The sequence below is a fragment of the Fopius arisanus genome, unplaced genomic scaffold (assembly GCF_000806365.1).
Source record: "Fopius arisanus strain USDA-PBARC FA_bdor unplaced genomic scaffold, ASM80636v1 scaffold00111, whole genome shotgun sequence".
NCBI lineage: Eukaryota > Metazoa > Arthropoda > Insecta > Hymenoptera > Braconidae > Fopius > Fopius arisanus.
In genome coordinates, this window is record NW_011887850.1 from 336,008 (window position 1) to 359,769 (window position 23,762).

At 37.4% G+C, this 23,762-nt stretch overlaps 3 protein-coding genes across 4 annotated transcripts; 2 read left to right on the plus strand and 1 right to left on the minus strand.

Annotated features, from left to right (window-relative positions):
- The first annotated feature begins 134 nt into the window (after positions 1-134).
- On the plus strand, positions 135-16,761 carry LOC105271503 (flocculation protein FLO11). 2 transcript variants are annotated; one of them, XM_011313081.1, is made up of 10 exons: positions 135-414; positions 10,681-10,769; positions 11,764-11,955; positions 12,650-12,828; positions 13,207-13,365; positions 13,580-13,940; positions 14,020-14,173; positions 14,270-14,804; positions 14,995-15,669; positions 15,847-16,761. In XM_011313081.1, exons 2-10 carry the CDS (start codon positions 10,727-10,729, stop codon positions 16,129-16,131), a joined length of 2,583 nt encoding a protein of 860 aa, XP_011311383.1. In that variant the 5' UTR covers positions 135-414; positions 10,681-10,726; the 3' UTR covers positions 16,132-16,761. The 2 variants fall into 2 exon arrangements, with proteins under 2 accessions (XP_011311383.1, XP_011311382.1); XM_011313080.1 differs by having other exon boundaries at positions 136-414; positions 14,995-16,761.
- A 311-nt stretch (positions 16,762-17,072) lies between these two features.
- Positions 17,073-20,467, minus strand: LOC105271504 (zinc finger protein 410). The gene is made up of 6 exons (XM_011313082.1): positions 20,333-20,467; positions 20,035-20,232; positions 19,701-19,801; positions 18,637-19,617; positions 18,422-18,547; positions 17,073-18,359 (listed from the first exon to the last, which is right to left on the minus strand). The coding sequence occupies exons 2-6, from the start codon at positions 20,131-20,133 to the stop codon at positions 18,089-18,091; spliced, it is 1,578 nt and encodes a 525-aa protein (XP_011311384.1). The 5' UTR covers positions 20,134-20,232; positions 20,333-20,467; the 3' UTR covers positions 17,073-18,088.
- A 516-nt stretch (positions 20,468-20,983) lies between these two features.
- Ankle2 (ankyrin repeat and LEM domain-containing protein 2) lies at positions 20,984-23,724 on the plus strand. Its single transcript, XM_011313083.1, has 4 exons — positions 20,984-21,309; positions 21,407-21,735; positions 21,848-22,838; positions 22,906-23,724. Exons 1-4 carry the CDS (start codon positions 21,183-21,185, stop codon positions 23,199-23,201), a joined length of 1,743 nt encoding a protein of 580 aa, XP_011311385.1. The 5' UTR covers positions 20,984-21,182; the 3' UTR covers positions 23,202-23,724.
- Positions 23,725-23,762: the final 38 nt, after the last annotated feature.

Below are 23,762 nucleotides of genomic sequence, written 5' to 3' on the forward strand. Positions count from 1 at the left end.
TTGCATTTTACCATTACAATATAAAAAAAATTAATAAACTACAAGAAATATAATTAATATTGACAAAATATTGTGTTCTGGCAGAGAGCGAAATAAGAGCGCAAAGAGCGCAAAGCGACTTGCACATGGAATTCCATTCCAAAATGTTTAATCATTTGAACAATCACACACGAATAATTTTCTCGTTTCAGATAGGTGCGAGGATTGATGCTCGTCTCCTCGCGATGGTGAGCAACAAAGTGAAAGCCATTTGGGGATTGGGTGGTGTGGAGACAGCAAGGAGTTCTCTGTTGTTCCTGCCATTCCTTCAGTCACTCGTCGGCGAGCTCCATGGAATGTTCAGGTGCTTAAAATCCGGTGTTACCTAACAGTTTGAATTACACGAGTTCGAGCCCAACATTTGGCGGGAGAAGGGTGAGTCGATTCTCTATTTAACAAACTATTTAATTTAATCATAAATTTTTCCCACAATTTTTTCTCCTTTTTTCAATATAAATTTTTTTTTATATCCGAAAGAATTTCCGAATTCAATAAGAATTGGATTTTTTCGTTTCTTTTTCTTTGAATGATTCTCAAATGAAATCTCATGAAATAGCAATTGCATATAATTCGGGAAACGTGGAAACGACGGGTTGTAATTGGCCCGGAGGGATACCCTGGAGTCCAGGTGCATTAGCCGAAGGCAAATAATCACAGACATACAATTAGCAATTATTGGGCTTGCTATTGCGCGGGCAATTGAACATAGTAATTCAGATATTCCATTTACCCCAATCGTCACATTCACATTCACCTGGATAATTCGTTTATAAAAAAAACATCAACTATTCGAGGTGCATCCATACCCTGGGAAATAGATTGTGCAATCGATGGAGAATTGCTGATAGAATGTTCAGAGAGCGTAATCCCCAGGGGCATTAATTTTCCAATATCTTTATACCTCTCGAAAATATTTCCTACCAATTGAAAATTGATAATCCAATTTACACCTCTAATTTTTCCTATAAAAACGGATTACCGCAGATTAGCGTAATAATCCGAATGTATCGTCCACTCAAATTTCGCGCGCAATTCAATTTCTCATAGTGAAATAAAAAAGAATTATTATCCACGAACGCAGCTACAATCGACCTACAGAAATGAGAGAAAAATCCTCCACTGCACCCATAATTGAAGCGATTACTCTGGGCAATAAATTGTGTAACGAGATATATCCGTGGAAAATTAGTTGTCAATAAATTATTGAATGGCGTTTTGAAATGTCTTTTCCCGCGTCGAATTCATAAATGATATTCGATTGATACCATCAAATATTGATAATTACATCATGTAAAAGATATCTCAAATACTATTTTAATTGATATCCACCAAATTGGAGTTTAAATAATTGAATGAAATTGAGTTTGAGTAATAATTTAAAAACAATTTGAAGATTCCACTTGGTCTAGTCAATTGACATTCACCCAGTTCTCTGGAAGAACCAGAATAATCGTTTTTTTTATGCATAAGTTCTGAATGGATTCATCATTTATCGAGGGGAATAAAATAAAAATGGCGGAGAGGACCGAAGGAGCGATTACCTAGAGCAATAGATATAGCAATAGATTGTGCAATGAGTAATAGTAGAGGCCGTGCCCACAGGTAAATGCAATATGCATCAGAATAGCAACGAAGAGGATATAATCCACCACTAACTCGAGATTTACGATCAAACCTGACTCCTGATGTATTGTAAGATCAATTCTCGAGAGGTACTTTACCTCGGTAACGAGTCTCGCCACAGCTGAGAAAGTTTGAAGACGAATGAATTGGAAATTTTTTAGGTCGAACGAGTTAAGACTCCGACTGAAAGTCGTCCACAAGTATTTCACAGGTAAAAAATCATTCCAATGATTTTCGCGGTAATTAGTTCAGGTGGATTATTGAGATCTAGCAAGAAAATTATTAAACTTGCGTAATTGTCATTGGGTGAATGGAGATATGATGAGTGTTGAATATTTTTCAACGTTCAGGGTAACTTTGGCTCTATCTCCAGTTCTTTTCTCCTGAATTTGAATCCTCACTTTCTTCGACCTCTGGACCGCCCAAAACTCTCCAGATGGTAATTATCGTTTACCTCGGGACATCTACTCTCGGAAGTTTTCATTTCATGATTATTTTAATTCATGTATTCAATGTTTTGAAAGGTTTTCTGATTAGTTTACTGAGTCTGTAATTTGAGGAAAATTGAATTGCGAGTTTATTGACGTCTGAGACTTCCGGTGGTATTGAGTTATTCTTCAGGATTTTCCACGTGATCATCAGGTTCTTGTTCGTATTGATGTATTATTTATTGATTACTATTATCAGCAGCTATTGCCCTTGCCTTGCGCTGATTTCGGTGGTTTCACTTTCTCTCCGAGTTCTTTTCCTGTTCGGAAAATTAAATGTAATGGCTTGTTATAAAAATATCAGACAGAAAAGAAATTTGTAATAAGTACTTTCATTGGATAAAAAATGGAGAAATGATGAAGTGAGCATTGGAAATAATTTCTAGGCCTAGATGATACCGAGAAAGAGCGAAAATATTCAAAATTCGAGTCATTACTTTCCCAAATGAACGAATTTTATTAGAAATTTGATTGGATTTAATTTCCAAGTGTCCGAAAGATTGAAAAATCCAGAATTTCATGAATTTTCAAAATTAATGAGAACTTTCACAGACGATTCAATTCTTGTCCTTCGATTTTCACACGCCCTCTCGACTTCAACCTACACTCATCTCCTAGTGCAGGATAGAATATTAATATTATAGATATTATCTTCTTGTTCGTCAAGTCATCCACGATTTCACTTTCTCCGTCGATAATCCATAAATTTTAATGTCTTCATCAAATATCTTCAGTTCTCCCAAAATCGCCTCTCAATTACAATTCCGTTCTTCAAATATATCTGCATCTGGATCCGCAGATGAAGGTTTTTGACATTTTCGAGTGGAATCCCTGTAGATTTTGGGACAGTGAGTGCCAACATCGGTTGGAACTTCAAATAGCTCTGATGATTTCACTTTCAAGGAAATGACTTCCTGTTTATTTCTTCCCGAGGTAGTGACTCCTCATGAGCAACATGACAAGTACCAGGTTTGCTCGAGGCAGATTGGAAAGCCGTGTGAATTGAATGTGAAGCTGAGAAACAACCAGGAGAAGATCTATGGGAAAGATCACGTGTGTCAGGCGAAATCCCTCATCAGGGTAATACATTGTGTGGGTGTAGTCAATGAACTTTGAGCGTTTAAATGACTCTAATCATCTCGAAAAAAAAGGGATAAATATCGCGTACAATATCATGTACAATATTATGTGCATACAATATCATTACGTACAATATCATGTGTAAAATGATTGGATCGTTGCATCGTGGACGAAAAAAAAAATTGGTTCAAATGTCAATCTCTCCATGAATTCTTATTAATCTAGTTTATTTATACTGATTAGTTGCGCACCTGTTGGTGGTATTAATGAGGCTCATTAATTTTATAAGAATGCATTAGAAAAATCATTTTCTACGCAATGAAAAACATATCTGTCGTGAGACTGTAACGAGTTTTACACTTACGCGAGTATTACAAGTCTCTTCCTGGTCAGTAACTTCATGAAATTGTCGAGGTATGGGTAGGCCTTATTTCCGAACTGCACAACATTTTTTTTATGGAATCTATTTCTTGGGTAAATTCACTTCTCCCCCGGAATTGAAATCGAATTGAAATAAATCGAGTTTAGTAGGTGAGTTATGTGTCACTTGTAGATCTAGTTTTCCTCACTCTTCGTTATTTACTCGCAATTTTCACACTTTAAAGGCTCTAGGGTACTTTTCTTAGGCATTGTTTTAATTTTTTTTTTTGCGTTATTTCGTGTTGTCGTGGAATTACTGGGAAGGTATGAACTCATTTATTATTATTCTTTGGGCTCGCGTTACGTCTAATGAAATCAAGTGAAAGTCAATGTACTCATCGTTTCTGCCAGTACATGTGTTAAATGTAGAAATACCCTATTCTATATTTTTTTATATTTCCCGTTTGTCTGAATTGAAATTTTTTATTTATATTGATGAACAATTTCCTTTTTCAATATTGAACATATTTCGACAATGACCATCAGGTTAATTAACAATTTCAAATAACGTAGACCTGTTTGACATGAAAAAACCCACAAATAAAATGTCTCGAGAAAAATTCTTTGACAGGCACCGCCGGTGGAATTTCCACTCGAATTCCCGTTTTTCCACAAAAAAAGTTGAGTACAAAAATTGCTGACCCCTCCACACACCTCCCCCCCTGGTCACCATTTTTTTTTCCATGGATTGTGAAATACTAGCCTTCGGAGTAAACCCCATTATTGCAAAATTTGACTTGCATACCTCGTGTATTCGGCTGGATTTTTACTTTCTAAGCAATTGTCACGTGCCATTGCAATCCCGTTTCTCTTTCCTCATCGATGAATTCAAGTCTTATCATATCAACATCTAATTCAATGTCCACTTACTCGCCAGAACACACGTGCGACACAATTACAACTAGTATCCGCAATCAAGGACTCACGTGTACAACTTGAAATTCCAATTTCCATTTACGCCATCGCATTTTCACCCAGAAAAATTTGCATTCATCTGGGTGTTCACCAGGGTTCTATGTCCTTGACGAATTCCCATTCATTACGTACATATAAAAAAATAGCTATTTACTTTCAACATGTCCCAACGAAATCTCGTTGTCAGATTACACATTTTTGTTTTGATATTAGATTATCAGGTGATAGAGTGAGCAAATGATGAATGGCTCATGTCATTGTCACTAAGCAATTAAATATTCATATAGTGGCTGCAAATATCCGGTTACAAATGAATTAACTGTATCCTGGCCATGAATTCAGTCGCTTTACTCTGGTCTTTATTTAAACTTTCTAAGAAAATCGTGTGGTCACGTGTTAACATTCTGAAATGTGGGGCAAAATAACAGCGAGGAAATGCGTGAATGTTGCACTCGCGTGATTTACACGTGAAAATGCGATAAAACTTGAGTGGTATGTAATCAAGGACTCGGGGGAGTCGCCCCGGGGGAGAAATATTCTCACATTCTTTTTATTTCTACATTTTGATTAATGCTAGTCTCTTGTATCTCCCTGTCACTATGTAGAAAATACTTGCTGCAAGAATTATGGAGACGAGTTTCATTAAAAATTTATTTAATCTTCATGCTTTTATTGTTACTGTAGAATAATTCTGGTTTCATTCCATTCCCATCATTAATTATTACTCCGTCTGCATTAAATTAATGAAACACGTCTAGTTAAAATTTTACTAATGAACATGGAATTGAAAACACGTTGAGGACAGGAAGGAGTAAATGGATTTAATTAATTAATTGATTCATTAAATTGGAGAGAATATTGCCTGAGGATTTGAAACAGATAATTAAATTATGGAGTTGTCAAAAATTCTAGGAAATTTTGCAAGGATAAGTCATATTTCATTGAATATTCACTGGAATTTTATTCCCATGGAATATTTTTATGATTGACATTTCCAATTTCTCGTTGTATATATTAAATTTATCCTAGCAATAACAGCAATACCTACAATAATCATTACATTATGATTTCTTCTGTTGGCATAAATGAATAAAAAAAAGAGAGAGGAGATGATGTAATTTAATGGCGAAAAAATGGGATGTTAAAAATATTTAGGGAGTGAAAATTCTTCACCGAGGAATTTCATTAGCATTTCCATTCTCAGATGAAAATTTACGAGACACAAGAAGTAATCCGAGCTTTCCTGGTTCATATGCCTCCTGCCACCTTTTCTCAATGAAATTTAATGATCCCAGAAATTTAACGACTCGCGCGAATAGAGTCCCAGGAGATTGTGCCGGTGCAATAAAAAAATATCGACTAGAACTGAAAACAACGAGTCAATTAAAAATTGGGTCGCCAATACTTCCAGTGATTCAACGAGATAAATTTACCGGAGTCATACCTCGTTACGAGAGAATTGTGCTGTATATTTTTACTGTTGAGTGTCTCCAATTATGGATTATGTCGGTTAAAAGACTGTTAAAAAACAATTCAAACGAGCCACCAAATCCGCGAAATGTGAGCGAAATAGTTCAAAGTGAATAATATTTTTATTGAAAAGATCTCACGATTAAGTACACGCGTTCATTAAGAGTTAATCAACCGATTGCGCATAACTTTCACTTAATTATCGTCACCGGAAATAAATTCAATAGAGGATAATCTATTATGAGTGAAGAGTAAATAAATCAATAGTTTTTTTTTGTTTTGTTTTATTGGGAATTTTAAGTTTCGCTGGCATGTGAAAAGTCGGAATTAATGAAGATAATTGCGGGCTTTCTTGCGCACGTATTTGAGCATTCATGCTGAGGGTTCAGCAAAAAAGGATTACATGGCGAGTTATGTAATCGTAGGTATTGTGGAATGAGGGGAAAATCCTAGGGCATTGTGAGATCTTATTTCCGTTTCAATGGGAATTTCATTGCTAACTGCGAACCATTGAAATCTCGACGGGTGAATTCAATGTTTACCATTGCGTCACATGTAAAATTTTTTGAGGAGAAAAAGTGATATCATCTGTGTTCTCAGGTATGAAGAAAGAAAAATAATGATGAGTCGTATTATCCGAAATTATCTGGCATTGTCCTTCAATTAGTGCGTTTAAATTTCGGTTGCGGCCCTGGAAATTTGTCTCATCCGGTTTTTTTACAGTCTAGTTTTTTTATTTTAAAAGTGGAATGTTTCGAAAAGATTGGTGAGAATTTTTATTCAATAAATTTTATAATGGAAAATTTTTAGAGGAAAATTTTTGTGAATAATCTGCAGATTATTTACAAACCGATTTTTGTGGAGAGGGAATTCTGAATTCCTGGGAATTCTGAATTCCTGGGACCTCCGATGACCTCGAGGCCATTTAACTCATTAATAAGTGGATGAGGTCAGGGTACGAGATTCCCCGATCATAAAACCTTAAATAAATCCCAGCATTTCACACATTTTTTATTAAATTCATTCTAACGTTCCATTTAGAGACTTCAATTGATTCAATCCATTAATACAATTAACATAATTATTTTCTAAAATTTTTCCAAGTTGAATACTCTACCATCAATTCCAATTACCAGTCGTTCAATATTCTTTACTGCGAAAATCGGTAGTGAAAAATTAGCAATTTAAAGCAAATTCGTGTAAAATAATAAAAAGTACATCCACATGGTTAAGTACAAGCCTTAAAAAATAATAAAGACGGAGAAAAGTAGAAAACGATGGGAAAATAATTTTGCCACGTGTTGCCCGTCGATACCCTAAATCTCATTTTCTAGACAACAGGATTGCCCTAATTCGAAAATTATTCTGTTCGTCCCATTGACACTCGTCGATCATTTGAAAATTTTTCCCTGTCGACTGGAAAGTGAAAGGGCGTCTTAGAATACAGAGAAAGGCAGGAGAAACATAATTACTCGAAAAACCGGATTCAGTCTCATCTCGAATAACTTGAAAAAAAAAATATATATGTTAGACTCCCCGGGTGACCTCGATCGCGAGATAAAAAAATGAGAATTTTCGAGGATGTCGGGGTACAACGATAAGTCCTGGGGAAAAATCCCCGAGAATGCTGAACAGCATAAAAATGCGTGGGAGGACACCACAGGAATTCCAAATAAACAAAATAAAATTCACTGAACAAATAGTACGTTAAATGCAATTACTGCAGCTTCACTACTGCATTGCACGAACTACAATTATTTTTACAGCATCATTCAAATTATATTTTATACATTACAGTAATAACAATAATTATTATTATATAACTATAATGATAATTATTTTACTATTTTCGTATTTCCATTGAATTTTTTAAACAGCGTCACAACTTGTTTGTCACGAAAAATTCAATTGATATTCAAACACAATAACAATAAGTTTGAATTTTTATGCAAATATTTTGTATCGATGATGTAATTTTCTGTTTCTTGAAAAATCGGTATTCAAAAAACTTCCGCAAATAACTCAGAATTCATAATTATTCATCAATTCACAAGTTCCAGGAACCAAAACCCATTTATATATATAAAAATATATTCTTCTCCTCAATCCATAGACGATAGATCCGAATAACGAGGTAAACAACTCACTCAATATGCAAATAAAATTTAATCGATTCCGAATTATTTTTCACGGTCGAATCCGGAGACCCTGATCGTGAAAAAAACAACCGCTGAATTCATCGATCGATAAAAAAATTAGCATAAATCCCGATAAGTTGAACAAAGACTTGACTCTGGATTAATCCTGGTCTGATGAAAAGAAAAAATTAAAAAATTATCGTGAAGAGATCAAAGAAATTCCCTGGCCTTCTATTTTCTTCATAAACCTCGAAAAATCGTCAGGAATTATTTCTCTGTCCGGCTCTCTGCATTTTATTCCTTTTACAGAATTATTTCACGTGGGCTGACCCCAGGGTGCATTCACCTCATTATTTCGCTCATGAATTACTCATGAAACATTTTTTTTATCCGTAAAAAAGTGAAGAGAGTGCGGAACAATAGATTGTTTATTGCCACACGGAGAAAAAATGTTGTTGTCCCAAATGAATTTCTTAATGTCAATTGAATTAAATCACGTCCAATTAAATGTAAAGAAATATTTAAATTTGAATTGTGAATTTACTTCACTCGTTTAAATCGGGTAGTGATTGTTTCTCTCAGTATATTTTATTTGTTAATCAGTAAAATGGGACATTGACAAATTTCTCGATCTATTCGTCTTTAAGTGGATCATCGGATATTAGAAATCGAATTTCATACGAAGAGAGTAAAATCGAATGTACCGTGTGCCACTTCCGCCGCTTTCATCCGCAGTTTATTTCCTCCTTTTGTTCCTCTACTATCTTATCAACAAAAATATCACTTGCATTATTTTCTATTATCCGAATCATCAACCGAAGCTGCTAAATCGACCCCCACAACTCAATAAACAAATTATGCAGATGAATGCACCGAGAGAAATTGAAATAATGACACTTGCTCAATAAATTTGTTAAAAGAAAATTCACACATTTGACTTACAAATATTTATGTGTTTAGGTTTATTTATGCATTGAATTTAGCAGCTTTTTTTTTTTAATGAGAACGATAAATTATTTATACAATATAAACAAATAGGAACGATAAATTATTTATACAATCGATTATGGCGCTGGGAATTTTAAAACAAGATTTAGCAACATTCTCATTAAATAAGTTGACAGACGACAATGGGATATCGGTTGAGCACGTTTATTGCCCCTAGGGCCACTCCTTCTCATTTACTCCATGAAATATTTCAGTACATAATTCAAGTCCTTGAATTGTTCTGACAATGAAACTACCACTCTATGACTCTTTCATAATCCCATTGACCCGACGAGATTTAATTTACGCCAACAGTTCTCTCATAAATAACGCCAAGAACTTGGATTGAATTTTTAATTGAGAACTCAAATCGTCCTGACTTCAATTACCGACTTTAATTAATTAAAACATTCATTAATGAAACAATATCACCCGAAACATGGACAACTGCATTTTTTATTCCCAGCTTTCAGCAAATATCTCGGCATTGAAGGAAGATACCGATATTTTCATAATAACCATTTTCACCGAACTCATCTTTTCCTGCAAGAAATGTTTATACAAAGATATTGATATCTTCCCTCAGTCCTGAGATATTCGCTAAAAACTGGTGTAGAAATTGCAGTGCAATTATTTCTATCACTTGACTGGAGATTTCCTGGGCGTGCGGTCATTTCCCGGTTGGAAAATCCGAGAAAATCGGGGAAATCTCATTCACTGGGTTAACAATATTAGAAAATAACCACCAAGATATATATATAATACATATTGGAGTACCTAAATGCTGTTTCTATTCTGTTGCAACAGTGGGTGAAAGGCATGAGCTTGTCCTCACCAGCAAATAGACTTCATCGCTTTATTATTTTGCTCTTATTCATTTTTCCTTTCTTTCCCTGCATTATCCAGGTCTCAACTTATCTTTCAATTTTACGTAACAAAGTGGTAAAATTAGTTGGTAAATTGGGGAGATTTTCCGGAGATAATGTCATGTTTACAGACTGCTGAGTAATTTAATGGATTTTGTTACATGTTTACATTTTTTAAAATTAAACGATGGAGATTCCCACGGTCTCCAGGGTCGACTTGTTTATCCAATAATGAGAAGACTTCAGGTAAAGCCGATTGATAGTATTACCCCGGTATTTTATTGTGAAGATATGAATAGAAAATAGGATACCTCTTATTTATTTATGGCTCTGATGATTGTGTCAGAAACTCTAGGAATTATTTAAATGGCATGAGAATCAAATGATCATTCAGGTTTATCTTCTCATTCCTTCCCTCTACTTAATTTTATTCAATTGATTTAGCTGAAGGAAACTCTCGAGAATTATTTCATTTGAGTCAGAATTCTTTCTAGAATTCCTGTGATATTAAATCGAATAAAAAATACAAAACTCATACTTTTTATGTTTTTGAATAATGAAACCGGAGAAAATCACAATGAATGAATGATTTATTCCTCCTCCATGATTTATAATTCGCTCCCTGATTTTCTAATTACATTTTTTTAATTTCAGATTTGAGGTTTTCTTAATCATACAATGCGATCCGATTGACAGCGTCATGTCATCAAAATACAGTAATTTATTTATTATCTTCGCCTGTGGTAAGTTTTTCAATAACTATTTTGTTTTATTTTAATAAATAATTGGTTTTATGGATCGCGATAGAAAAAATTGAGTACACGCTGGGATACGAAGAATTAAAAAATCAGATCGATTGCTCAAAATAAAACGTAAATGGTCAACATTACAAATGTTTCGATTTCACGCATCAGAGTAACAATCAATTGCGCCACTAGAGTTTCTCAAAAATTTGGCAATAATGTTCTGAGAGAAATGTATCAATGTATTGGGTTTTATTGAATCGATTGAGCCCCTCGCATGTATCGCGTTATTACCAAATGCCTAAACGTTCCCACACGTTTTATTTGTCAAGTACACATGGTATTAAACGCATGAGTACTTTTCCCATATCAGTGGTATAATCACTCATCCATGTGATTTTCCACACGCAATTGCGTCTATTGATTGTATCAGTACCATAATGAAAGTATTTTAATTGTTTAAGTGAAAAGATCGTAAACGGAATGGATCTTAATGATTTCAAATGATTTTCGCATCGGGGACTTATTACGTGGAATAAAATCGAATAAAAATAGGGAGTAATTATCCTTCATGAACGAGTGCTCGTTACAGGAATGTCTTTTTTCTCGCTCTGGGCAGAATAACCAACGGCCCATTCTCCTTGTATCACCATTTCCTATTTTTCTCTTCTGGATAATTTCAAGCCACTGGTTCGATACGTGAATTATTACTCGGATACTATTTATCTACTTCCATTTTAGGTGCACAAAGGTTTCTCGGTGAAAGGGACAAGGGTGAATTATCATTCCTTCTGTATTTGTGAATTTAATATTTATGTTGACTCCTCTATGTGGGAAATGTTTGGGAAATAAACCCTTGGTTGGTGGAGAAATTGAATTATTAGACAAAGTCAGATCCAGATTTTAGATGTGACTTTTGGGGATTTTAAAAATTGTTTGCTTATTTTTTTTTTCGATGGTATAGTTGAGGATGGATTGAAAATTGTAATTTCAGTGTCGGTGAGTCTTGGCCAGGTGTACAAATCGAGTGGCATTGACAGCAATAATGCAGTGGAGGTGGCAGAATCCAATGACCCAGAGGCTAACAAGAGTGACTTCATCACTCAAACGGTCTACGGTTTTCTAGATTTTACAACAACAATCGGCAATACCGTGATGGTTTTCAGTCCTCAAAGTGCACCACCAGGTAAGAATATCATCAAATCCGCTAGCAAATTGAAATTCTTAACAGGATAAATTTCACAACTGGAATTATTTTAAAAACTGGCATTAGTAAATCGAAACATTCGGTCATTATGCAACAGCTGAGAGGCTGTGCAGATCTGGTGGAGTTGTGGTTGGCCTCAGGAAATTCTTCATTAACAATTTTCGATTCGATTCTCATGTCTCTGTCACCATCTCATCAAAACGGAGAGAAGGTGCCGTTATTTATTTTTTGTTTGTAATTTTCTCCTTCGATAGTTAATCAGTCATTCTCCGCGGTGATTGTCTCACTAAGAAACCCTGACACCTTTGGCAATCCGTCATCGTTCACTTGATGCCTTTGTCTGATGCCTAGAATCCTTTTACCACCCACTGATTTTTTACCTCTGACCTCGACCCCTGGTGTCATAAATTCCATTGTAACGTCAGGATTAGATCGAGAAATCATATGAATCAGATGATCGTGCTTCAGTGGCATTGAGACACCATGCCTATTACTCAAAACTATTTCATAACGTACATCTTCCGAAGTGATGAATCAAAAACCGCAAATCATTCCTCTTTCTCCACCTACGAATGCTTTCGAGGACTACTCTCCCATCTTTTAGAATATTCAGATGATAGAGATGGAAAAAAATATAAGTAAAACGCAATTTTTGTCTTTAATCTGATTAAAGAGGGAGAAAAACCCACGAGTGCGCCTGTGATCGAGACTAAACCACCAGCTCCTAAGAAACATATCGAGATACAACCGAGCAAAACCCACAAGAGTGACAATGGTGAAACGAAGAAGCCATCGAAGAATACAAAAATCATCGTCAACTCAGTTATAAAAAAAGACCAGGAAAATCCAGAGGTATCATCTTACTATTTTAATTCAACAATTCTCTGATGGAATAACAATAAAAATCATAAGCAATGCGTCAAATTTAATGCAGGTATTTTCGTTCTCACGTTGATAATCTACGATCAATAAAAATCGCAACTTCCTACATGAATCAGACGATTCAGACGACGACTGTGCGATGTAATAATCACCTGATAAACTCTCATCGATTTTCTATCGAGATAATCGATTTACATAAGATTCTCGTAAGAATTCTCTCAGCGGTTTTCAATCAGACGCTCAATCATTTTTATGAAGAAGAATTACTGTTCGCATTACCTCACTGTTTATTGTAATTAATGGATTGATTGCTTATTATTCTCATGGGAAAATTATCCAACTTTGCAGCCAGCAAAATCTTTGACCGAGAGCACTAAAGCTCCTGTGCTGTCAACTGTCGTTCAAGTTGTTGCTGATGGAAATAAACCAGTAAAAAATAATCTCGCTGAGCCAGAATATGATTACCTGTCCAAACAACCGACTGAAGTCGTCGACGAGACTTACAAGGTATGCGAATGGCAAAAGCCCCCGGATAACTGTTCTGTAGCTGTTTTGTCTGTCAGATTACTCAATATTCATGTCAAGTAATTGTTCTGTGAATTTTATGAATTCTATGAATTCCAAAAATTCAAAAACAAAAATTCAATTCGCTGAATATTTCATTTCAATAAATAATTATGCGCTTTTCGTTGGATAATTGAGGTTCGACTTGAATTTTTAGTTGATAAATTTGAGGCCCTCGTCGAAGGCCCCGGTTAAACCTCGTCCATCCCCCAAGAAGGAGAAAGAAAATCCAACGGGACTGGTCACACGACTGGGTGGTACCATCGTCAAAGATGGATTGACAACAGTGCATGAAACATCTGTTCTTGGTACTTATATCAATGGAAAATATGCCCAAGTCCTCCAGAGCACGTCGAGAATTGTCAAAGGAGGAACCCCAGCGGTTCCAGAAGCGAAAATACGCCCTACGAATTCTCAGAGGATTTTAAAAACCATCGGGCCACAGCATGGGAAACTTAAGCCACAGCTGGAGCCCACTCCAGCTCATCAGCAGGAAGAGTCTTCTGTACCTGTTGAAGGTCTCATTGTCTTATCTGTTTTATAATATTAGATTGAATGAATCAACTGATAAACTGAGGGTGATTTTTTTGAATTTAGGACCTGGTTCTAAGACAACTAGAAGACATACGGCTCCTCATGCTCGACCAAAATTCCGGAACAAGATCTACGATGATGGTGACAACTTCGAAGCTCCACAACAGCCGAGGATTCAGGGGAAGAATCGAGCTACAACGTCCAGGCCGAGTTACAAGTGAGTAAACATTGTGATAATTTTTTTCCACAAATTCACAAATGATTTCGCAGGATGAGAAAAATCTGACAAAATTTTCTTTCTCCCAAACTTTAGAAACCGAGTATTAACAACAACTACAACAGAAGCTTCGGTATCTCGTCGTCGATCTGGATTCCGCCCCAACAACTCCCAACCATTCACCTCCCCCTCAAAACCCATCCGTCCAAAACCCGAGCAAAACTCCAATCCAAATCCAATGCCAAAAATAAAACTTCCACGTACCCAGGGGCGTTGGTCCTACAAAACGACTCCGAAGCCCCGTATTGCCATCAGGAAGCAGGTGGATGATGAAGAGAGAGTATCAACACTCGAACCCGTCACAAATGAGCCAACAATAACAACAACTGATGAGAAAACTCCATTGTCCTTTCCCCCTGCTCAGAAAAAAATTCAGGAAGGTGGTACATACGACGATGAATTAGATCCCAGTGAGACGGAAGAAGTGTCTTCAACGAGTGTCCAGAGTGATCAGCCACTACCCGAGCACAGTCTTCCGGTTGAAACTCTCAACGTTGAAATATCCACTCCAGCTGACTTCAATGACGTTTATTTCGAAATAGCCACCATCAAATCACCTTATGCCTTCCAGGTAAATGCCCCTTAATATATGTTTCTCATGGCTGAAAGACTAAAACTGGTTTAACTTATTCATTGAAGATATTCCATCAGGATACCCCATTCCACCGGAAGTAGCACTCTATCTCCTCCGACTTTCTCTCCATTTCTCCTCTAAATGACTCTCTTTTCTTCACTCGATCACACCGATAATTTTTTTCAAGGTGGGAACAATGAAGAACACGCGTTACATAACAGTGACATCAACCATGAAGAAGACATTTGCGACAGCCGAGCCAACAGCGACATCAACACCCACCGAGCCCCTCACCGAGAACATCCTGGCGAATACAGGTGCAGCATACGAGTCCTCACTCCCCCTGGACTCCTCGGTAGCAACTCTTCCAGCAATAACCCTGGAGTCAAACCAGGCAACACCACCCCTGGAGACCCTGACGGAAACCTTCACAACGACTCAAACCCTGTTGAAGACCCACCTACTGCCAGTGGTGGCAGCTGGCAACACATCGACAATTACTCTAGTGCAGACCTACAACATTGCCAGGATGGTGACAGCAACAAAGACACTTCCCCCTTCAGAGATCTATCAATTCATTCCCTCAAAGACTCTTAACGAATTTAATACGAAATTGGATGAGGCTGGAAGTGAGCTCCACCTGGAGCTGGACTTCGGTGACGACGACAGGGACGACGAGGACATCCCCAAGAGGATAGTCGTTCCCAATTCAGATGTAGATGATCTTGATGTCTTCAGGTCGTCTGGAAAACCGAAGGAGGCTCCAACGACATCTGCTCCAGAGCCTCAACTCACTCCAGAGCAGGCCCAACAACTTGCCCTACTCAAGTATTTCGGTCAACCACCACCAGCTACACCTCAGGTGATCACAACCTCACGCCCTGTGATTGTCCTGGAGACTGTTTACGAATCTCACGTTATTCCCCTTGTTAACAATGGAAATACTGTGTACTCAACACTCTCCAGACCAGTTGCAACAGTACCACGTACCTCGTACGAGTTTGGTACGTCGACTGTAGCACCATTAATTCCCCCTCAGGTGCCGCAATTGCCCCAGGTACCGTTGTTCCAGCAGCAGCCACAGTTCACTGTCACCAGTGCACCCTTTGTCACCCAGACATTGGCCACTGTGTCTGATTCTAGGGTGCTGAAGCTCACGTTCGGGGCTAAAACGGCGTACACAACCCTCTTCTCCACGAAGGTTGTCCCCACAGAAATTACTACTTATGTCACTACTACTCTTCCTGTTCAACCTACTGTACCTGCTTTTCCTGGGTACTACCCACCACCCGTTGGGTATCCACAATTTCCTTTTGTTGGCTAGATTTAGAGTTTCGGGGGAGTGTTCCAGCAGGCGTCGAGGGCAAGGTCATTTAACATGGAGGTGGTGAAATTAGAGATTAACCAGTCGCATTTTACCACTTTTTCTACTGATTTAAGGATATCCGAATACTTTTAGTAAATCTAATTGTTTTGCAATATTTCTGATTTTTTATACAATTGGAAACACAAATCGACTAATTGAAAATCCAATGTATACTGATTAGTTAGAATTGAAAAGTGTAATGGGATATTCTTAAATTGATCGGAATGAGGAATTAATTCCTAGTTTTCTAAATCGGGTATTTGAAAGTCCAGTGGCACAATCCTTGTACAAAATGCACTATTGATAAATTTTTAATTATCCAACACGAAGACTCGAAATAAGTTCAGTGGAATTTATTCCATTCTCGAATTGACAAAATGATTGATTTTTCCCTCTGGAATTACCAATTTTCGATGATAAACCGAATTTATGATTATCAATGCATTTAATCGCCAGTTACGAAAGAATATGAAGCAGAAGAAAATGAGTGACAAATTAACGATGTGCGTTAAAACAAACTGTAAATAAATTATTACTTCTACCAACTACAACCATTATTTTTATGTATATTAGATTTTTGTAAATAAAAGAGAATGATTATTCGTAAAATTATTTATGCCGAGTGGTAAATTTCATTTCATTCGTCTACTTCTCTATCATAATTCTACCGTAGAAAATGGGGCCAATTTTGATTGGAATGCGGTCTCCTGGAGGTCATCTTCGTTCTCAGGTCGCAGGTCTCATTTGCTCGCAATCTTTGTAATTCCAAAAAAAGATTGGAAATTATCCCCAGTGAGTTACGATTTCTCCAATCCCACTCTGTCACTCAGAATAATAGTAATCTCACGGTCTCTGAATTTTTAAACATTAAATTTGCATCGAAATTACTTATTGCACAGATGTTTTTTTATTATTTTTCTCAAGGACTAAGAAAAGAACAATAATTGTGTACAGTCGAGTTTTTCTCCACAAATAAAGTCCATTAACATACTCACCCCCTCATCGACATTGATTATTTCACCATTAAAAAACGATATAAATTAATTCATATATAAAACAGTAGAAATCAGTACGGCTGAATTGAATAATTCAGGAGTCTTGTGCCAATATATAATTAAATTTAAATTACAAAGTAATAACTCTGGAAAAATTCATTGAATTTACGTGTTGAGCTCAATGAGACACCAAAGCCTAATCGTTAATTATCCTAATAACTTTGAATAATTATTATCAATCCTAGAATATTCACATGTTAGCAATACGACTGTCGTGCATAGTCTTTTGTTCAAGCAACTTTAAATACAACCTATTTACCATTTCGTTAATTATATTAATGTAGCAAAGTTGAGTGACGCGTTCGGACTGATTTCATTTGAATAATTTCAAGTAGTGAATTTAATCGTGACCATCAGATCGAGAGATCTCAGTATCAATCACAATTTAATAATAAATAAATTAATTTCATGTTCTTAAACTATCAGTATTGACAGTGTCATTGTAACGTCAAGAAGTGAATTGCAGTAATGTGGACCTGAGGAGGAACACACGAGACGGAAGTAAAATTTTATCCTTTACCTGTTATTTTTCATTTTTTTAATCTCAGAAAATGATGAAATTCATTTCGAGCGTTAAATTCGCTAGAAACGATTAAAAAAAATTACTATTACTCGTATATAATCACAAGTGGCAGTCAATTCTGTATATAATGCCTAAGTAATATTCCTAATTGTTAACAGTAAAAGTGAACACTTAATTTAACTTCATTCCTCCATTATTTTCAAATTTACCAATTTAATGATTCTTTTTCTTTCATAATTAATTTTTATTCCTTTGCGAATTCCTGGAAATGCTTATTATTCCCTCCACCAAATGCAAAAATTCACTCAATAAATTACCATCATAAAACTGTGATGAATCAATCACGTGACTCCTCCTTAATTCTCAGTCCATTCGACATATTTCTCTCCTCATCGTCGTAATCATCAGTCGTGTTAACATACTTGGCTTTGAATTCAGTCTTAAAATTTACCTGGGCAACTCCATCGTCCCTAAAATGAATATTCCCATTGCCAGTCTTTCCATTTGTGCTACCATCAATTTGTGTCACGTTTGTATGGATCTGATTGAAGTGCTTGTACAGCATTGCACTAGAGCGAAATTCCATTTCGCAGTTGGATATTTTACATCTGCAAATTTTTATTCATTCCTTTACTATTCACGTCAACACAATTCAATTATTTATTTTTACCGAAATGATTGATTGTTTTTCGTGGATTGAGTGACATTTGCCTTTGAATTTGCGTGATTATCCTGATAATGCTTCCACAGTGTAGTCACATTGCTAGCTTGTGCCCCACATCCTGGTATTTTGCATCTGCAATTGCAACAAATTTCAAATTATTTAAACCACCCGAACAATTATCAAAATTGATTATCCATTATCTCATGGCTCATCATACTCACAAGAAAAAACTAACAGTAGTTGCCTTTCCCTTGCTCTGTCTATTCGTTGGCTTGCTCAATTTATTAACCGAATTATTCTCCTGCACCTTGTGACTATCCTGATGGTGTCTATAATGAGATATGTACTTGTACGTTTTTCCACACCCATTGACGTCACATTTATACGGTTGTTCCTGCTTGTACCTAGACATTCTCTGTTTCTTTGGTGTGTACTCCTCGTCCTCACTGCAATTTCCATTACCCTCGGCATTACTCGAATCACTCTTCTTCGTTTCCCCTTCGAGTCCACTCCTGAATACACTCTCTAAATTCCCCAGGTCAATCCTGTGATCCTGGATTTTCTCATCGATTGCCTCGAAGACAATCTCCTCGGCGTCTACCTTCGGTGTATCCTCATAAATATTTATGAAATATTCTTCCTCAGAGGCTTCATTTATTCGTGAATTTTTTTGGTAATCGTTAGAACTATATTCGTCGATCTCTTTAGTATCGGCAGTGATTTGGCTATCGGTATCATTTCGAGTCAGTCTTTCATCTTTACTCGAGTATCTCTCATTATTTTGGGCACCATTTGGTGTGATTATATAGTTATTTGATTTACGAGTGGCAGTGGTCCTTGTGAATCTGGAGTTTTTCTTATCACGATCAAAGAACTCCTCGTCCTCATTCTGAGGTGAATCCTCCTCCTCGAGATCCTCTTCTTCCTCATCACCAGTGGTTTTCAGGGGCTCATCTTCACTGTTCACTTGGGTACTGACTGGACCCTCGAAGCAGATTATTTCGGGTTCTGTTGGTAGGGCTGGTGGTTGTCGGTGGCTGTTCTCTATGTGCTCCTCCAGATTTTCACTGGTACTGTGTAGGGAACCGCAGCTTGTGTAAGGGCACACGAAGACACTCGTCTCGTTACTGTGAAACTCCTGGTAATGACGCCACATTGTCCCAGGGTCTGACAACTCTTTGCCGCAACCTGGCTCGCGGCATCTGTAAAAGCGACAAATCACTTGAATTTCATGACTGAAAAGACTCATATTTTTCATTTTTTTTAATACCAGGATAATATTTACATAAATCGAATTTTCAATTCCTCTAGAGCCTCGTGTGTCTTGAATTCATCCTGATTAGTAAAGATTTTTCCGCATCCCTGTTGCTTGCACGTAAAAATTTCCTGGAGCAAACCGTAAATAATAATCATGAATAATACTTTATAATCATAGTGCAATGAAAAAGTAAAGGTTGGTCCAGGGAATAGGCAAAAGGGTGCCTTTGTCTCGAATCCCTGGAATGTTTTGGATTAGAGGCCAATGACCTCAGACCATGGAAAGGGGGGAGAGGCATCAATGGCGGTACAATAAAGCGAGACAGAGCTACACATCGAAGATGCAATCTAGCCTGCATTACCTTCTTCGGTGCGATTTCCTCGATCGTTCGATTTCTGGATACAAATCTGATGACACTGACCTCAGTGGGTCTATCCGGACAGTCAGTACCCTGACCCATGGCCTCGGCGTATTTCCCAGAGCCTCCGAAATAATTAAATATCAATTTTTTTTTTCACATAACCTGGCAGTCAGGTCCTTAATCCATGAGTCAATGCAGCTGTATTGGTGCACAGGTCACAATGGAGCAGAATTTGATGAATTAAAAATTTCAATAGAATACTGTATGAAAAACTTGAGGATTTTTACTGAATACTCACTCAGCAGCTGATATATTTTATTTATGAGACTGGGTAAATGCTGGTATTTCACATTATTGGTAAATAACGATAAAAACAGTGAGTTGTTGTCTTGTCAGTGATGAACGATTGTATTCTCGTGTATTGAGTTTTCTAGGATGAGAGCCACTGAGTGGGATGCACGGGCTGGGTCCCAGGGGTGGTGGATGCGCCCTATGTCGCAGTGCATTATTCCAGGGCAGGACAATCTTGCACTTTCTTGCATTGTCCATTTTTTCCTTTTTTTAATCCACTCAGTTCAATAATTTTGGAGAATTTGAATAAATAATTGCACTCAGAAATTAAATCCGTAGATTTAAGCCAATCAATAGGAAGTCCCTTTATTTATTCAGTTATTTACTTCATTATTTTTAAAAACGATCATTCATTGATTAATTGATATGCAATTGAATTAATATTGAATTGTTTTTTTGAATTGTTTTATAAATGAAATTAAAAGTGAAATTTAGCGCGTACGCGATAGTTTCAATATTCCGCGATTGAAAGTATCTCGAACGTGAAAAAACCCCGCAATTTCAAAATTACGCGGGTGCCAAGAGGTTGTCGCATGCGCGGAGCATAAAAAAATGGCGCTTGCGTATTGCCACCCTCGAAATTCGAAAAATGAGAAAATGTTCCAACCGTCTTTTGACGTGTTCTGTTATTATTCACTTGTAACAAAACAAAGATAAAGAGTACAGTTGTTATCAAGGTGTTGACAGGTGAATGCCACGTTGAATGTCAATCAGCTGAACGTTGGCATCAGGTGTACGAGATAAATTCGGCAATCGTGGCTCGTTATTTATTTCCCAGTTACTGGAGAAATGACAAAATGGGGGAGACCGAGGAAAATGACAACAAAACATCGCAAGTGAATGATAACAACTGTGATAACAGCACTAATGACCTTGTTTATCATGCTGTATACATCCCGAGAGATCCTGAGACTATTGTTGAAGGTAAATAAAAATATACGGCCAGGATCTGACTGGGAGGGACTATTTTTTTAATTTTTGAGGTTATCAATGACTAATACTTACATACAATTTTATTTAGAGATAACCCATGTGTACACGGATAAGCAGGTAGCATTGGCTGTCATCAAGGCCTTCGAGGCAGCTCGGCTGAAGACATTCAAGTCGAGGTCAGAGGCTGAAAAATATGCTGAGCATGGTTTTGAAGAGGCTACAGGTGCCAAAAAAAATTCGAAAGTTCAATTACCAGTTGGGGAGGGGCAAGGGAGTTCCTTTAAGGCGCCTAAATCCCAGGATCTGGTTTTCTTCAGGAAGCTCATTGAGAGTGGCGATGTGGCTACTGTCATGCAGATGGTCTGGGATAATCCTAGGTATCTAATTTCATCAGGTGAAACTCCAGCTATTCTCCAGGTGAGGTTGTCATTCTGAACAAATAATCTTCAAAAACTGTTGGATTAAAAATTTTTTTATTGCATAATTGTTATTGAATTCTTAAAGGAACTAATCGATTTGCTTTTTCCAGGAAGGTTGCAGGTACAACGCCTTGCATGTCGCTGCCTCCAAAACTCAAGAGCCCGAGATGTGTGCAAAGATCTTAGAAATTGTATCAGATCCAAAATTCGTGAAGCTCTTGTACGGCAAAGGGGGCGAATCGATTTACGCAACCACTGCAAAAATCTGGTTAGATCTGTATTTGAATACTCCCGACAAGGGTCTACACGAAACACCACTCCACTTTGCCGCAAAGTTTGGTAAAATCGAGGTGGTGAAAATTTTGCTGTCGTACCCCCAGTGCCTAAAAAATATGAAAAATAAGTTCGGCGTCCTGCCAGTCCAGACAATCTGCAGTAGAAAGGGTCAGGACGATCAGAATCTCGCGAAAGATATTAGAATGCTCTTTGAGGATCAGTATTACGTGCCAGTATTGAGGGCTGAGGACAACTCCCTCCAGCCAACGATAGGCATGCCCTTCTCTCCATCGAGTCCTCCGAGACTCCAAGTCGATCCCCTGTCCCCCAAAGTCGAGGTCAAGGCGATGGCTGGGCCCATGAGTAAGTCCCAGGCTGTCGAGTTTAGGAAGAAATGGAAGACTCCACCGAGATTGTCCAGGACACCCAATAGAAATAACAATCATCGCAACGACTCCTTCACGTTTCTCAGTCCAAGGCACAGAGATCCAGAGGTGAGACTCCTGGACACTGAGAAAGGACTTGAAACTGTCGGAAGAGACTTGGCGCACGAGTATCGAGTGAACTGGAGCGAATGGTGGCCTTTTATGAATGAAGCCGCTGATCTTACGTCCATCGAGGGGCTGTCCAAACTGGAGAGCTACTTCAGGAGGATGTTTACCCAAAAACAAAATATACAGGATGAGACGAAGATAGTGAGAAGTAAACTGACGATACGTAAGCCTAAGTTCCGCCTTTCCCAGGAAGTGGATGAGATGGAGATATTGACAAAGCAGATGGAGATGTGCTCTCTCGGCAGGTCCATCAGCACTGACTCCGAAGAAGGTAATTATTTATTTTTTATTCAATTTTTCTCGGGTTTTTACATGCATTCTTGGTGATGTTTCTCCAGATGAGGAGTACCAGACACCACCGGAAACACCAAATGGAACAGACGTTGAGGAAGACTCGGAGAATGACTACAGCCTCGCTGAGGAGGATGGGCCCGCCTATGATCGTCGGTTCATCGATGGTGATTTCCCTGGGAAAAATGACATTGATGTGTTCAATGCCATTCCAGAGACTATCGATGCAGAAATATTTCCTTTGATATATGGGTGGAAACATGCGGTGGAACTTGCCAGGAAGAGGAATCAGGTGGTAGTCAGTACACCTAGGAGGAGAATACTGCTTAGTCCAGCGAAATAATCAAAAGAATAGGGGGGAGAAGGAAGCACAGAGAAACGTCTCGAGCTTTAAAGTTTAACTCATATGCCAAGTTTTTTCATTCCTGAACTGTGAACTAATATATATTTTCTTCTGTAATTTAAGGTAACACTTGTAACTCATAGTCTATTTTTGAACAGTCATTTATAATATTGAGAGAAGAGATTTTTTATTTCTTTTTTCTCAATTTATCGAGAGGTTTAGTCTTAACAGTATCGCCAGGAGATAGTCCTTGTGATGGAATGGCCTGCCATTTTGTTGACATTGAGAAATATTGCGAACGATCCTTTTATGAATCCTTGGAATTTCAAGGTTTTCTTGTTCGTTGTGGTATTCGCCGATTTTAGAGTTTGTATTGTCATTTGACTTTTGTACTTGTCCAGTTCACTTGGCGTTAATAATTGACTGTGGCACAATTAGCGATAATTAATTATTTATTTAAGTGTCCGAAGGGATAGTCAATTAACATAGAATGTCACAGCGAACAAACAAGCCCAAATTTATTGAAATTTTTTTTAATACCAGGATAATATTTACATAAAT

Coding starts and splice junctions, on each gene's coding strand:
- LOC105271504 (XM_011313082.1), bottom strand. CDS start 20,133: ATGGGTCAGGGTACTGACTGTCCGGATAGACCCACTGAGGTCAGTGTC. Junction 19,802..20,034: donor AGGAAATCGCACCGAAGAAG/GTAATGCAGGCT, acceptor GGTTTGCTCCAG/GAAATTTTTACGTGCAAGCA. Junction 18,548..18,636: donor ACTACTGTTAGTTTTTTCTT/GTGAGTATGATG, acceptor TTGCAATTGCAG/ATGCAAAATACCAGGATGTG.
- LOC105271503 (XM_011313080.1), top strand. CDS start 10,727: ATGTCATCAAAATACAGTAATTTATTTATTATCTTCGCCTGTG. Junction 11,956..12,649: donor TCCTCAAAGTGCACCACCAG/GTAAGAATATCA, acceptor ATCTGATTAAAG/AGGGAGAAAAACCCACGAGT. Junction 14,174..14,269: donor ACGTCCAGGCCGAGTTACAA/GTGAGTAAACAT, acceptor CCCAAACTTTAG/AAACCGAGTATTAACAACAA.
- Ankle2 (XM_011313083.1), top strand. CDS start 21,183: ATGGGGGAGACCGAGGAAAATGACAACAAAACATCGCAAGTGAATGAT. Junction 21,310..21,406: donor TCCTGAGACTATTGTTGAAG/GTAAATAAAAAT, acceptor AATTTTATTTAG/AGATAACCCATGTGTACACG. Junction 22,839..22,905: donor CAGCACTGACTCCGAAGAAG/GTAATTATTTAT, acceptor ATGTTTCTCCAG/ATGAGGAGTACCAGACACCA.